The sequence below is a fragment of the Ailuropoda melanoleuca genome, chromosome 10, assembly GCF_002007445.2.
Source record: "Ailuropoda melanoleuca isolate Jingjing chromosome 10, ASM200744v2, whole genome shotgun sequence".
Taxonomy (NCBI): domain Eukaryota; kingdom Metazoa; phylum Chordata; class Mammalia; order Carnivora; family Ursidae; genus Ailuropoda; species Ailuropoda melanoleuca.
The window spans coordinates 523,280-538,635 of record NC_048227.1 but is presented as its reverse complement, the minus strand read 5'-3'; the positions used below and the strand labels follow the sequence as shown (position 1 = coordinate 538,635).

The 15,356-nt window shown below is 62.7% G+C and overlaps 2 protein-coding genes across 2 annotated transcripts in view; one reads left to right on the top strand and one right to left on the bottom strand.

Annotated features, from left to right (window-relative positions):
• Window positions 1–2,169: 2,169 nt before the first annotated feature.
• Window positions 2,170–7,684, bottom strand: LOC100471780 (cytochrome P450 2W1). The gene is made up of 9 exons (XM_002924082.3): window positions 7,511–7,684; window positions 5,893–6,055; window positions 5,444–5,593; window positions 5,214–5,371; window positions 3,819–3,992; window positions 3,360–3,498; window positions 3,059–3,243; window positions 2,730–2,871; window positions 2,170–2,404 (listed from the first exon to the last, which is right to left on the bottom strand). The coding sequence occupies exons 1-9, from the start codon at window positions 7,682–7,684 to the stop codon at window positions 2,184–2,186; spliced, it is 1,506 nt and encodes a 501-aa protein (XP_002924128.1). The 3' UTR covers window positions 2,170–2,183.
• The window catches only part of LOC105239687 (cytochrome c oxidase assembly protein COX19), a 19,662-nt gene continuing 8,151 nt past the window's right edge, over window positions 3,846–15,356 (top strand). Inside the window, exons 1-6 of the mRNA XM_034669658.1 lie at window positions 3,846–4,065; window positions 4,567–4,783; window positions 5,161–5,638; window positions 5,988–6,105; window positions 6,374–9,088; window positions 9,741–14,317. Coding sequence (XP_034525549.1) covers window positions 14,152–14,317 — 166 coding nt within the window. The 5' untranslated portion in view covers window positions 3,846–4,065; window positions 4,567–4,783; window positions 5,161–5,638; ... (1 more) ...; window positions 6,374–9,088; window positions 9,741–14,151. The remainder of the gene's footprint in view (window positions 4,066–4,566; window positions 4,784–5,160; window positions 5,639–5,987; window positions 6,106–6,373; window positions 9,089–9,740; window positions 14,318–15,356) is intronic.

Here is a 15,356-nt window from a genome sequence, read left to right as displayed (position 1 = left end):
CTCAAACGCTCGCATTTCCCCTCTTCCTCCCAGCAAGCCCACCCCGAGCAGCCGAGTCTCTTCCACCCATAGCTTCTTGAAAGAGTTTCCATGGCCATTCCGGAATGTTCTGTGTTGGTCTGAAGGATGCTCGCAGTTCATTCATGGAGATGAACTTAGGTCGGATCCCTGCTGTTTGCACCATGTGACCTCGGACAGTAAAGCGGCCCAGCCCTGCAGGGGGGCTCCCAACTCTTCCCTCAGTGTCAGATGTTGCAGACCAACAGAAGGAATGCAACGACAGAACACACTCCGCACCCACCACCTAGCTTTTCCCAGAAGCAAAGTGTGTGGACACCGCCCAGCATCATCCTCCCCAGAATACCCCCTTCCCTTCCCCTACAGGGGCCCAGCACGGGCAGCGGCACATCCAGAAGCATCCGTGGCCACTGCCCTGACCAAGGTCTCAAAGAGACTCACCCCCACCCCCACCCCCGGTGTTTGAGGTTTGTGTATTGATGGGTACGGTCCTGACAGTTTCATTTTCACCCCTGGACACTGTTCCCAGATGTGGACACGCCCTGACCCATATCCTTTCTCCCGTGGGGAGCACTCTGCGTGGACGCTACCCTCGGGGACCCTCTTTTGCAGCTGCCCCAGGAAATGTCCCGGGTTTATGCTCTCTGGGAGCCACCCCCAGTGTCACCAACACCTTGCTTGACTGAAGAACCCGGCCTTCAATGGACCTGTCCACCCTCCCCCAGCTGTGAACAGTCACTTCATCTGCACCCCCTGCCCTGTCCTCCCTTCGGTGGGCGGAAACCACAGCCTGTTCTCCCTGGGGACGGACGCAGGCTTCACAAGCATTGCTAATTAGTGTCACGGCCTCAGCCGGCCCTCCACCTCTCCTCCAGCCCTGCCTCAGACGGGAGTTTTCCTTCTACACAGACAGGCTTTTGAATTTAAAAAGCCAAGGCTTCAGTTTTGGGAAGGGTCGAGGGGCAGACGAGGGATATGGGGGGTCAGAAGGGGCCAGAGAAAAGGGTCTGGGGCCTGGCAGCTGGTCGAGAGGCTGCCTCACTTCTTCTGTCAGGCCCCTGCGCCCCCCACCCGGAGCCTGGGCCGGGGGAGGATGGGGACAATCCTACCCCGCCAGGCTCCCAGGTCACCAATGGGTCGCCAGATACAGGACAGGACACCAGATAACGGGAAGTGTGTCAGTGTGGGGGTGGCCCGTGGAAGCCCATGCTGGAGGGCCCCCCGTGGTGCACCCCTGACCTGGTCTTCTGGGCCCTGTCACAACAGCCCCCTGCCCAGAGGCCATCTCCTAGAGGCCTTGGTATATCTTGGGTGTGGGGGAGAATGGAAGCTGGGCCTTGGGGTCTGTGTCCCCACTTGCTTCAGGGTCCTGTGAAGTTGATGGCGTCAAGTGTGAGGGGCCCTCAGCGTCCTCCCTGCAAACTCCCGCTCATCCTTCCTGCTCAAGCTCTGCTGTCCCCCCTGCAGTGTCCCCGATCCTCTGGGTGGCAGCCGTCCCTCGCCTGGTCCTGGCTCCCCAGGCAGAGCGCCTCCTGGACATGGCTGCCCACAACCTGCAGGAACAGGGTGGGGTCTACAGGAGACCCAGCGGTCCAGGGCCTGGCACAGTGCAGAGTGAGTGTGCTGGGAACACGGGTATCAGGCTGGCCTCTGGGTGGACGTCACCCTGCCACCTGCTGTCTCGCTGCACCCCAGCTGCAGGTGGCACCTCTGTGCCTGGTGGGTGCCTGGCCAACGCTGGCCCTGTGGGCAAAGGGATGGGGGCAGCATGGAGGGGGACTGGGAAGAGGAGGCCCCGGAGAACCCAGGGAAGCATGCGTGGGGAGGGGATGCTTCACCACTGGGGCATGAGGGGACCCTGAGGTACAGGTAGGGGGCCTGGGTGCAGACAGAGGCAACGCTGATGGCCAAGGGGTCTGGGCGCAGAGGGCAGAGGGTGAGGAGAGGGCCTTAGCTGCCCTGGGGAGACCGGAGGAGAAGGGGTTGAGACACCTCTGGGCAAGGGGAACTGGAAGGGGGCTGAGCCCCCAAAAGAACAGAATCAGGCCCAGGAGGGGCTTTGGGGGCCACAGCAAAGAGCCCAGCGGGGACTTTCTGTCTGTCCATCCATTTTTCCTGCCTCCGTCCTCCACAGAGCACCCCAAGCTGGGATCTGGGGGAGTGACTCAGACTCTTCCTGGGTCTCCTTGGTCAGAGCTCCCGGGCCTGGGCACTGCACAGAGGGCCTGGGCTGGCGGCCGCATGGTGAAGGCCGGGGCGGGCGTGGTGTCCAGGGCAGCAGGGCTGAGGCCGGGCGGGGGCAGCAGGTGGTATCTGTGCAGGAGGCCGGCAAAGAGCAGGAACAGCTCCGACCTGGCCAGGCTCTCCCCCACGCAGATGCGGCGGCCTGCAGAGGAAACCGAGGCACAGGGTGGGGGCTCCAGGCCTGCTCTTTGTAGGGCTGTGCCAGGGAGCCCGGCCAGTTTCCTGGAGTGGAGGGAGAGGGGAGTCTCAGGGGGAATGAGGGAGGGCCTGGAGTGGGGGCGGTCTGAGAGCAAGGTCTGCAGTAACCGGGATGCGGACCAGCTCCGAGGGGCAGAGTTGGGTTGCCAGGGGCTGTGGACAGAGGGAGGCCCAGCAGGCTTGAGCCTGAGCTTCTGAGATCCCTTGTGACCAGGCCACTTGGGGGCGAGGGGCCCTGTGCTGTCCCCACGCACGAGGGCTGTGGGTACCTGCAGAGAAAGGTAGGAAGGCTGCCCGCTTCACAAAGCGCCCCTCAGCATCCAGGAAGTGGCCCGGGTTGAACTGGTGGGGCGTTTCCCACTGCGTCTTGTCCAGGAGCACGGAGCTCAGCAGGGGGATCACAGGTGTGCCCTGTGGGTGGGGCAGCAGGTGGGCTGGCCCTGGTACCCCCTGCCCCCAGGGGTGTGCACTGAGAGACAGGGTCCCTCCAGGCCAGCCTGGCCCTCGAGACTCCCAGGGGTACCTGCCCTGACCCAGAGCGGGAAGGGGGAGGGAGAGCCCTGCCCACCCTGTCAGAGTCCAGGAGGGGGGTCCCCACCTTGGGAAGCAGGTAGCCGCCCAGCTGGGTGTCAGCCGCCATGCAGCGTGGCACGTGGGGCAGGAGGGTAATGAACCGCTGGACCTCATGCAGCACGGCGTTGGTGTAGGGCAGTGACCGCTGGTCCTCCAGCCGGGGGGACTGCCCAGGCCCCAGCACACGGTCCAGCTCCTCCTGTACCCGGCCTGCAGGTGAGAGCGTAGGCACTAGCGTCCCTGGGAGCCTTGATCCCCTAGACCCTGGCGGACCCCCACCCACCCAGCAGGTGGCCATGTGCTGGGAAGACAGGCCGGGAGATCACCTTGAATACTCGGGTGCTTGCCCATCAGGAGGGCAGCCCACTGCAACGTGGCCGATGTGGTCTCTGTACCAGCCATGACCATGTCCAGGGCACAGGCCACCATGTTTTCCTCGGTAAACAGGCCTTGAGGGTCTTTCCCCTGCAGAGGTGGGTTGGACGGGACTCAGCTGGAGGCTGGGCTCCGTGGACCACCCGCTCCCCGCCCCCCACCCAGCTCTGGGCTCAAGAAGGGAATAGAAGACAGACCCAAGTCCGCTGAGCACCAGCCACCCCTTGAGGCCGCCACTGCAAAGGCCCATTTCACAGATGGGGAGACCGAGGCTCAGAGGGGCCCTCAGCTAGGAGGTGGAGGAGGTGGTGCAGGAGCAGCATGGACCCCTTCCCAACCCCGCTCCTCCTGGGGTGGGACCCCCAGATGCCCCCAGGCCTCTTAGGTGGTAGGATGGGTCTCACCCACACCTGGCCCTGCTGAATCAGGGCGTCCATGTAGCTCTTCACGGGGCCTCCCCTGGGTGTGGGGGGCCGCCGCTCCTCCAGCAGGGTCCTCAGGATGGCTCGGACCTCCTCTATCTTCCGCAGGACAGGCCGGTGCAGCTGGAGGAGGGCCCCAAGCCCGGGGTAGATGTTGAAGAGCTGGAGGTGGAGGACAAGACGGCGGGTGGGGTTGGGGTTCAGGCCTCACAGCGGGCCCCACACCCTCCAGCAGGTAGGTCCCCAGGCGCTCCCCCAGACTCCAGGCCGACCTGCTGGGTGGGTGCTGCCCGTGCCCACGAGAGGGCGCCAGGCGCCAAGCTGGGGGGGGCCCTGGTCCTCCTGGCAGGACCAGCAGCCCAGGGAGCTCCCACAAAACCCTCTGTCCCGGGTCAGGAAGGGGGCGCCGCTGGACAGGTTACCACCTGTGATCATGCCTGCTCTCCATCCAGCAGAGCCGGCGGGACGGAGAGGGGAGGGGGTTGTCCCTCATTAAAGTCATGAAAACAAAGACTTCGCAAACTTCAGAGCTTCAGCTGACCCCGCTGTGACCAGGTTGTCTGCGGGGCCAGCACGTGCCCGGCACACAGATGTCCGTGGCTCTCCTGGTGCACAATGATGGCTGGGTGTCCCCCAGAGCATTAGTGATCCCTAGATCGAATTACACAGGGCGCCTCTGCGGTAAGGAGCTGGCACAGGGATGGAGGCCCGGAACATTCTGCTCTGACCCCTCTAGCCTTCATCCTCCTGGGACGGCCCGCTTCGGCGAGGAGGCCAGATCCTCCCACCCAGAGGACGTCAGAGGCTCCTAGGACTGAAGCATGAGGACCGGAGACTCCATGGCCAGCTCCTGCTTCACGGCCGTAACCACACACACCATGACCGGATGCGTGCGCTTAGCGACCTATCACAGAAATGGTCACGATGGCGAACACGTCACGCTTTGGAAGAGAGTAAATGCACATGCCCCTGGGAGTTCTGAAAACAGGGCCATTTCGTGTCATTCCTGTGACACGGTGAAGGACCCACATTGGGCAGAGAGTCCCTGGGGTTAAGGGCTGGGGCGGCCCGGGGACATCGAACCCGGTGTCCAGGGAAGAGAGCCGCGGTCCCCATCCCTACCTCTGAGCAGGTGCACTGCTACTGATGGGCAGGTGTGGGAGGGGGCAGACCGGCACCCTGCCCTACACCCCCCTCATTGCCCAGAGGGCGCAGGGACTGGCCTGGGGTCCCATGACCAATCAGTGTCAGCAGCAGGCCATACCTCGGGCCCCCTGGCTCTGAATGCAGTGCTGCTTTTGCAAGCTGGCAGCTCACCTCTCTTGGGCAGGCACAGTGCTGAGACCACCCCCCACCCCGAGGCCGGGAGCAGCCACCTCTCACCTGTAGGCTGGGGGTCCCCAAGAGGACCATGACCTCATCAATAAGGCTCAGCAGGGACACGAACACAGGATCCTGGTATTCGAACCGCCGGCCAAAGAGCAGCGTGAATGTGATGTTGGAGGGGGCCCAGCCCAGCAGGGCCAGGGGGAAGGGCTGGCCTGGAGTGGGAGGGAGACAGGCCTCAGGGGGTGAGGGGGCCCCCACAGGAGGGTGTCCTGGCCCCCACTCACCTCCGTAGCAGTCCAGCTGCCCCATGAGGCACCTCAGCTCCTGCAGGACCTTGTCAGCCACGGGCCCCCTCCCCACACCCAGGCTGTGGAGGGTGCGCACGGTGAACTGGCGGGCGGCCCTCCAGCGCGCCCCCGATGAGAAGAAGATGCCTGCAGGCCAGACGAGTTTCCCATGAGCAACTCTGGGTGATGCAGGTAGGGAGCAAGGGCGGGGGGCCTGAGGGGAGCCTCACCCCCACCCCTGAGCCTCTTCTCCCAAGGGCTGGCCTTGGCGAGCCTCGCCCACTCTTGGGGTGTCATGGTCTCCTCCATGTGGACACTGTGTCCCCAGGAGCCACGCTGGGCACACTCTCCTGCTGCTCAGAGACGCAGACCCCCCCTCCTGGGGTCCAGGGACTCCTATGCTCAGCTGGCCTCTGCCCCTTCCCTACCCTGCACTGTACACCTACCCCCACCTCCCTGGATGAGCTGGAAGATGGCGATGGGGGGCCGGTCAGCCAGCTCCGGCCCGGTGCCCACCAGGGCCTCCCTCACTGCCTCGTAGCCAGCCAGCACCACCGTCTTCTGGCGTCCCAAGTGGACAGTGAACACTGTCCCGTACCGTTCTGAGAGCTGGTGGGGACAGGCAGGAATCAGCCAGCGGCCCCACCCCCAAGCCCCCTGTGAGTCCCCTGGGGCTGTACCCGCGTAGAGTGGGCACGGGGTAGATTCAGAGCCAGGGGTGGCCCAGGCATGGTCTGTAGAAACCGGGACAGCTGTGGGTGTGCATGAGCAAAGGCCCAGGAGCCCAAAAACAGAAGGTGTGTTTGGCTGGAGCCGCGTCCCGGGGCCAGTGTCCTGCTGGATCCCGCTGAGCCCCCTCCCCATCCACGAGGAAGGCCGGGGGCTACCCTTGGTGCTGAGTGTCACCGTCGTGGTTTTCTTTTCCAGGAAACAGCAGAGAGGGCTCCTTGGAACCCCAAGACGAGGAGGTGGGCGGTAGGAGGGGCTGTCTGCGGGGTGGCCTGTGCTAGAAGCCCAGAGGTCTGCACAGGGAGCAGAGGCCCTGTCCCCGCTCAGATGCCCCCAGCATTGAAGCCCAGACGGACAGGAGCAGGGGGTGCCCAGACCTCACATGAACCCCTGTGCCCAGCCTGGAGAGACAGAACTAGACTGCAGGGCAAGGGCTAGCCTCTGGTTCCTCTGCGTGTGCCCATCCCCCTTCTGTGCCTTTACACATGGGGAAACTGAGGCCCGGAGGCAAGATGTGTACTGCCGTCCATCACACGCACCGAGGGACGGAGCCAGACCTGCCCTTCCTGTCCACACCCGCTCCACTCCCCACACTGGACGGTGGCCCCTGGGTGCGACACCGGGCACGGCCTGAGAACCCCGGTGCCCAGGGTGCTTCCTGCAGTAGCTCCCCTGAGGGTCCACCCACACGCAGGGCCGGGGGGGCCACCAGGAAGCAGCAGTGCTTCTGGAGAAGGACGGGGGCGTGATGGCGGGAGCTGTGGTTGGGGCAGGGCTGGCTGTGCAGGCCTTGTGGGGCGGGTGACCAGGCCTGCACCTCTGCTTCACGCTCTGGGCCGGCCATTCCTGGTTGCAGGGCAGGGCAGCCCGCCCGCAACATGGGGCCGGGACCATGTAGCCTCCAACTCAGGCTGGGAGCAGCCACACCCGGCAGGCGCCCTCCACCGCAGGCACATTTGTGTGCTAGTCCTGGTTCCTTCCCTCACGGGACCTCTGCCGCGTGGTCCTACACTCCGGGAGCAACTGCCTCCTCCCCTCCACTGCCCCCAGTCTGGGCTCTTCTGTAGGCGCTCATCAAATGCTGCCTACTCCAGGAAGCCCTCGTGGCCTGACACTCCTGGCCCCTTGCTCCTTAAACGGCCCATCTGCTTCCCTGTAGGGTGGGACATCTTTCTCTTCCTCAAGGCAGGGTGGGCAGTTGGGCCTGTTTTGTCCCCTGCCAGGCCAGCGCCAGGCCGGGACACAGAACTCCTACCCCACGGGGGTCCTGGAACACAGGCTCAGCTCCCCCTGAGTTGGGGCTGGGGTGCCCAGGACCCGCCGGCCCTGACCTACCTCCATCAGTGACCGGTCCTGCTGCGACACATGCAGCAAGTGCAGGTTTCCAATGAGCGGCAGTGGGCGTGGCCCAGGGGGCCAGCAAGGGGCGGGGGAGGGGGTGCGGGTGCAGGTTCGGAGCAGCCCCCAGAGCCCCAGGAGCAGCAGGATCCCCAGGAGCAGCAGGGCCATGAGGACGGCAGGCGGCAAGGCCCCAGCTCCCCACCCTGTGCCTTATAGGCGGCTGGGAGGGCGTGTCAGCGCCTCACCCCCCCACCCTGAGAATGTGAACCGAGCAGTTTGGAGGGGACAGCCAGGTAGCTTAAAGTGACAGGCGTGCGTGGAATGTGGGGTCGCATCTGTGGCAGGGAGCCAGGGGGCTGGGGCTGTCTGGGGGGCTGGTATCTAGGCCTTGTGCTTGGGGCATCTTCGTCCCTTGCCTGCTGAAGAGGACACACCGTGGTGGATAGTCTGCCCCTCCTGCAGGCCTCTGCCTTCTGCCTCAGTCTCCCCATCAGAACCGGGGCTTGTGGGGCCTTGGAACCCGGACCCGAGCTCTCAGGGGAGCTCTGAGCCTCCCTCAGCAGGGCCTATGGGGTCGGAGGTCCGTGGAGGCCCTGGGAGTGGCCCCTGAGGGTCCGCACAGCAAATGCCTCAAATCCCAAGGCCTTCTGAGTGTCCCCTGCGAAGTGTCTGACGGCAAGCTTGCCCTCAGTGACAAAGTGCTCCCTGGTGGCTTTTCGAGCGCGGGGGTCACCTGGAGTGGGAGGCCTGGCCTGTGCAGGGCGGGGCAGGGTGGGCTGGCCGGGTTTACGAGCCCCAACTGTCTGTGCTGCACTCTGGTCTCCTGAAGCCTGGTGCCCCAATTGGGAGGGGAGGAGGCGCCCCATGGAAAGGAGCTGTGAGGGGAGGGGGGGCTGCTGGCATCAGAAGTGGCTGGGCTTGCTCCGCACCACCTGCCCCGACATGAGGCAGCGGGAACCCCGTCCCCAAGAGGGGCCCCTTGCAGCGGGGCCTGTCTCCTGGGGATGCTGTCCACGCCCCTATGCAAACCCCAGAGCCAAAGCAGCCCGAAGGCCCGCACCCCTTTCCAGCATCCATTTGCACACCTCCTGTGATGGGGTGCTCACTGCCTCGTGGGCAGACCATCCGGTTGCACAGCTGTGTGGTCGTGGTGAGGGAGGACAGCTCTCCAACTGTGTCTCCGGGTCATTTGGGCTGAGTGCCAGGTACCAAGGCTGCTACTAGGTGCGTGGGCTGCGTGTTCTCGCGGCCCAGGACGGTCCACTTAATTAATTCCGCAAGCATTTATTGAGCACCTGTGTATGCTAGGCTCCGCCAACAGCTAGGGTTACAGAAATTGGTGGTCAGGGATCCAGAAAGGGCCCCCCTAGCCCAGTGGAAGAGACCCACGTGGCAGGGGCTTTGCCTCTGAAAACACCCGGGCATTTCTGTTGAGTATTCGAGTCACAAGGTTTCGGAAGGGCATTCCAGCAGAGAGGACAGCCGTGCAAACCCCGGAGCCGCAGCAAGCAAGGTGCTGGGTGGACAGCCGTGGGAAGGAGGGAAGGTGCAGTGCGGCCGGACGCGCTGGAGGTGAGAACTCGGGGTCCCTGGGGCGGGGGTGGGAGTCCAGCCTCCTCATCCTTCAGGACGGTGGGGCCTGAGGCCCACACCTGGATTCTGCCGTCTGGGCGCCCGTGTGGGTGGAGGGGATTTTCCAGAACCCATCCGGCTCAGCCAGTTTCTGGCATTTTACCTGCAAGACCCTTGAGCTGCTCCTGATAGCCTGGCGGGGTCACCCCCATTTCTCAGGAGAGGAAGTGGGGCCCGGGTTTGAGGTTCCCCCGGCCTGGCCTCTGGGTGCCCTGGCGGTGAGGGGAATCAGCCCCCACCATGAGCTCTGTGGGCGTCCCACCTGGCAGGGCAGGGGTTTAGTGGTGATGGGCGCAGACTTGGGAACCAGACCCATCGGGTTAGATTCCCAACCCTTTCCTATGGGCATCCTGACCCTACCGGTGTTTAATGGGATTTCGTGTGGACAGGGCCAGCAGTGTGTGACCCCCCACCCGGCCCGTGGGCCAGGCCCAGGTGAGGCCAGCCGGGCGCCTGGAGCTTCTCAGGGCCTGGCCAGCAGGGCTGCAGCTCAGGGTCCTTGGGGTCCCATCTGGGCCCCGAGGGGGGTACTAGGGGCTTGGCTGAGAATCTCTCTGGGCACTCTGAGTGTGGAGAGTTCTTCCACATCTAGGCCCTGGAAAGACGGAGCCGGGAGGGACCCAGCGGAGTGCCCCCGCGTCCCTGGCTGGTGGTCCTGCGGAGCCATGCAGCCCTGCCTGTCTGGGGACAGGCCTCAGGCGGGCCCTCAGTGAACCCACCTGGTGGGAGTCCTTTCCTGTAAATGTGGGTAGAATTTATGCTCAGTGAAGCCCCGCCTTTTCAGGGTACAGATCTGCAAGTTTTCACCAACTCCTACAGTCATGTGACCACCCCCACGCTCAAGATGTGAAACGGTCCCATCCCCCCAGATTCCCGCGCCTCCCAGGCCGATCCTGGCCCTGCACCCCTGCACGCCTGCACCCGTGTCCTGTCCCTATGGTTCTGCCTGAGCCAGATGTCGTAGCCACAGCAGCACGGGCAGTAGGGCTACAGGGATCACGGGCCATGGGGCCACGGGGGGCACGGTGTGGGACTCCCAAGGCCTCATGACTAGGGCTTGGGAACCAGGGAAGGTCGGCAGAGTAATGAGTCCTGGAACGACCCCATCCCTGGAACGTGTGAAAATGTCAGGTTCCACGCAGAGGGGATTCAGGTAGAAGGTGAAACTGAATTTGCTTGTCAGCTGAGCCTAAACGAGGGAGGCTGTCCTGGCTTGTCAGTGGGGCCCAGTGGGATCACAGGGCCCAGAGGGAAGGAGGCAGTGGAGATGAGCCAGAACAAGGGCCTCGTGGGGGCTCCCAGGGGCTGGCTGGGCTACGGGGAGAGCGGTGTTGGACTCTGACCTCGGGACGATGTTGATGAACTTGTGTTTTCAAGCTTCAGGAGTGAGCGTTCCAGCATCAGAGGCCACAACCTGTAACCTATGACCTGGACCTAGCTTTGGTGTCACCTTAGGGGGGTTCCCGAGGCTGTCCCAGGTCGAAGGGGAGGGGAACTGGATGGGGTAGGGGCAAGGTTCTAGAAGAGTCTGTGGAGGGTGGAGGTGAGGAGCGTCTGTCCCGTCTGCCCATAGAGTCGGCCCTTGTCCCCTGGGGATGGGCTCAGGGTCCCTCCTCCCCGAGGGTGTGGCTGCCTCCACGTGTCTCTGGTCCTGGGGCCCCGATGCCCTGGACCTCACTGATGCTGATGGTGCTGGCGAGACCCCCCCAGGCCACCTCTCCGCCGGCTGCTCAGCTGGGGCCCTTCGCCTCCTGGGCCTAAAACTGCTTCAGCAACAAATGTCCCTCCCACAGGGCCCTTCCTCAACAACTTCAAGAAAGGGCTGCTGTGCCCCTGGCTGCCCCCTGCCCTCCCACACTGGGGAAGGGTCCCGCTCAGGTCCCCAGCGGCCCCAGCCCTCACCCCTCCCTGTGTGAGACCAAGAACCACAGCTGGGCGTCTTAAACTCCAGAAATGTACTCTCGTGGTTGGGACCAGAAGTGTGCACGGTGGTGCGGGCTCTCGGAGGGACCCGGCCTGCCGCTCCGGCCTCGCCCACCATGGCCCACAGGGGGTCTCACCTCGAGACCCTCATGTGCAGAGGCCACTGGGCTCCTCTTCCCTGGGCGCCACCCGTCAACGCACCACAGCATCCAAAAAGGTCTTTCTCAGATGGAGGTGTCCGTGGGGCCATTTATCCCTTTAAACAGATAGCGGGCACACACCTGCTGGGGGCTCCAGAGTCCACCAGGGGCCGTCCAGGGAGTGGGCCCCGTCCCCACTGTGCTCCTCGCTTGTGTGTCCTCCCAGAGACCCTGGGTCTGCGTGTGCCTGCTTTTGCTGTGTTCATAATTGTATTCACACGCCGCCAGCCGCTTGTGTTCTAGCCAGCAGTCGAGCAGTCCGACGAGTTCATGTATGTATACGGCCGCAAAGCCCTCGCCACATTCCAGACCGTGAACGTCCCTGTCCACCTCAGAGTCTCCTCCGCCCTTGTCTCCCTCCCTCTGTTCGCTCGCTTTTTGTTTTTGTGGTGACAATGTGGCCGGATCAGACCCGGGACGGCTGCCTCATCTCCTCTCTGTTGTTCTGCCTCTCATTCGAAAACCTCCTGCTCGAAATACCTGTCCAGTTGCAAGGGGTATGCTGTAAAGTAAGTTCCTAGAACCAGAATCCCTGAGCCAAGGGGCTGCCGGGGGTGGGGGGGGTGTGCCCACTGTCCCGCCGCGGCCTGGCTCTCCCCACCACCTCCCCTGTGGAGGGCGTGGCGGGGGGGGGCTCGCCTTGCCGGCTCCCCACCCCCCATGCCAGTGCTGGGTCGGGGGCTGCTGGGCTCCACTCTGCCCCCTCGCATCTCTGCCCACCCCTCCAGTCAAGGCCAGCTTGCCGATTTTCTCAGCATGAAGATCAACTTTCAAGCTCGAGACTCCTCAGCGTCAGGGCCCTGCCCTCACCTGGGCTCCAGCCACCTACGGACACCTTCCTCCATGTCTCATGGGATCTGAACCCAACCTTTCTGTGCCAGCTGGGACTCTTTATAGGGGGACGATAACCCCAAGTGGCTGGAGCGGTGTACTGGGTGGACTGGCTTCCCCTACAACTCATGTCTCCCTAGAACATCAGAATGGGCCCTTATTTGGAAATAGGGTCTTTGCAGATGTAATCAAGTACAGATGAGGTCATCCTGGATTAGGGTGGCCCTAAGTCCAGTGACGGGTGTCCTTGTAAGAGACAGAAAAGTACAGGACACAGACACAGAGAGAAATTCAGGTGACCCTGGAGGCCAAGACAGACGGTGTGGCCCCAAGCAAGGAACTCGGGCCGCCAGGAGCTGGACGAGGCGGGACCGACGTCCCCGAGAGCCCTCGGAGGGAGCACGGCCCTGCCCACCTCGGGTTCAGCCTTCTGGCCTCCAGACCTGGGAGAGAATACGTTTCTGGTGGTTACGTTTTTGGAGCTTTGCTATGGCAGTCCCAGACTCATATAAGTGGTGTTTAGGAAAATTTCCCAATACTCAGGAATAAGGCAGGCGGGTGGCACTGTGTCCCTTCATTGTATCCTTGAAGTCATGGCCCAGCCAGTCCTCCCGAGCATCCTTTGACCCTCCCAGGGAGTGTCACCGCGTTGGACTTGCATTTTTTATTGAGCAGGCCCAGGTGCCTCAAGTTAGACATTCACTTGGAGGAGACAGCAAAGCTCCAAGTGATTGTTTCTCCTGTAAAACTGCAAATCACTTCCGTCTGGCAGATAATCCTGAAGGTTACGGTTTATTGCCCCGTGATCTGTTAACCTGTTGGAGTCCAGCTTAGCAATCCGACTCCAGCCTCCTTTCTTTTCCTCGGACCAGATGTGGACATACCGGGGTTGGGGCGCCCTTCTCAGAACCAGCTTTGCCATCTGGCCAAACTCCTTCATCCATGCGTTAAATGAAACTGACAGTTTCGGTGCGGTTTGTATTTCTCTGAGAACTATATTTTCATCCTTTCGGAAAATATACTTCTGCAGTAGAATGTATTAAAGTGGAAAGATATGCGATATCTAGGTTCAGGCAAGGTTCCACCAGGGGCTGTCTTCAATGGGGGTGTCTCGGCCTGAGGTTGAGCGCCCCCAGCAGATGCCAGCCACGTCGTCTCCACCAAAGCCGGCCCGCTCTGCAAGTTCTTGAGCGAAGCAAATGATGGCTGTTTTACTCCGCTGAGCTGGGGATGTTGGTCATACTGTCCTAGGTAGCTGGTACGCTGGCTGTGTCACCTCAGACAAGACTTAACCTCTTTGTGTTTCTCTACGTGTGAGATGGGGGTAAGAACACCTGCCTAACCGGGTTCATCCTTCAAGTACTATTAACTGAACGTCTGCCGTGTGCCCGGCACTGTTCCAGGCCCCAGGCCAAACAGCCTAGCACGGAAGAGGGCCTCCAGAAGCGTCAACTCCTCCCCCACTCCTTGTATCCGTGCACCGCAGATAAAAATCCCTTCCTCTCTCCCAGCCAAACATCTCCTATAAAGCAGCAATCATTTGCCAGGTACAGACGTGTCAATTAAACACTGGCTGTCACCTCGGGGTCACCGGGCCTCCAGTGCTTCATTGGTCCCTCAGGGCTGCTGGACAGAGAGGCTGCCAGCAACCTTGGGGGGCAGGGCTGTCCCCTTTACTGCTAAGTGGTGTGATCTAGTCAGGTGGAAAAGTGCTATTTGCTGGGTAATAAAAGCGTCTTTTGTTCACTGCCCTGGAAACATATTAATGAATAACCCAGTACGTGGCCCCTGGTTCTAGCCGCATAAAACGGTCGTTTATGTGACAACATCAAGGTGCAATTTTCCTTTTGTAGTTTTTAGTGGGCGCAGAACACCAGGCTGATCAAGGCCTCCACAGCTGCACTGGGCTTTCCCTGTGGACCCCCGCCAGCCCCCACCAACATTCAGGGCCAGCACAGACACAGCTGAACGCAGCCTCAGACGCAGAGATCCAGTGGTGCACACTGAGGAGGGGCAGGCGTGCTGGGGACCCAGCGAGTGGGGCGCTGGATGCCTTCTGGAGGCCTTGAGGAGGGGGCATGCCCTGAGGTGGGGGCGGTGGGGGCTTGTTGGCCAGGCACTTCTCTGCAAGGCCCCAGAGTTGCTGGAACGGCTCCTAGTCCCGACATTCGAAGGAGGCATGGTGCTGAATCACGTCGGGGACCAGGGGCAGATGGTGAGCTCTGCTGCTGAGGCCCCCATCTGCTGACCTCTAGGGCCTGGCACACGTTGGCACACAGGTGGGATGGGTGCACAGATGCAGTTGGAGCTCATGGCAGAATCAGAGCACAGGTACGCTGGGAGGGCGCTGATCCACTTCCTCCCTCAGATGAGATCCAGAGGCCCGGTTTGGGGAGGGGGCGGTTGCCCCGGGGAACAGGGCTGGGAGGAGGCTCTGCGGGGCAGAGCTGGGGTCTCCCCCGAGCCCCTTCACTGTTGTTCTTGCTGCTGTAATAGTCACAGGTGACCGCCAGAGCCCTAACTGTTCATGAGGCACTTTATTTCATTATAGTTGAGCTGTATCCCCGCCCCCTGAGAATTCATAGGTTGAAGCCCTAACCCCCAATACCTGAGCAGGTGACCTTTTGTGGAAATAGGGCCATTGCAGATGTAATCAGTCACGATGAGGTCGTTAGGCTGCGCCCACCCATTCTGCCTGGCGTCCTTGTCAGCAGAGGACATCTGGGCACAGACACACGGGGGCCCACGGGAGGGTGAAGGCGGAGGCGGGTGTGTGCACTAGCCCAGGAGCCCCCCAAGCCTGCCGGGGACCACCCGCAGCTCCCCGGCCTGCGGCGTGTCTCCCCGGAGCCCCCGGGAGGAGCCAGTCCCGCCACGTCCAGGGCTGGGAGCGATCGCACTCGCGCTGCTGGAGCTGCCGGGTGTGCAACACTGCGCGTGGCAGCCCTCACGCCTTCCTCCCCGGCAGATAAGCCCCGCACGCACCCGGGGTTGCAGACGCGAGCGCACCTGCCCTGGGGCTTCCTGTGGACGGAAGCTGTGCGTCTTTGCGAAAACTGCTGAGCCTCTCGACTCGGTTTCCTCAGCGTACGGAGATGAAGGCTGGCCTCTGTCACTAGGCTGCTGTGAGGGTCAGACGGGAGGAGACTGGCGAGGACTGGGCGGAGCAGCCCGGATCCCGGCCCTTCAGAGTCCAGCTGGGGCGGGGCCCGGGCACAGGGGGCGGGGGCCTGCGAGGGGCGGGGCCGGGCGGG

Excerpts from the sequence above, each read along its gene's own strand:
- LOC100471780 (XM_002924082.3), bottom strand. The coding sequence starts at position 7,684 with ATGGCCCTGCTGCTCCTGGGGATCCTGCTGCTCCTGGGGCTCTGGGGG. Across the intron at positions 5,594-5,892 it reads GCTCATCCAGGGAGGTGGGG|GCATCTTCTTCTCATCGGGG; the intron begins GTAGGTGTACAG and ends TCTGGCCTGCAG. Across the intron at positions 2,405-2,729 it reads CTTCCTACCTTTCTCTGCAG|GCCGCCGCATCTGCGTGGGG; the intron begins GTACCCACAGCC and ends TTTCCTCTGCAG.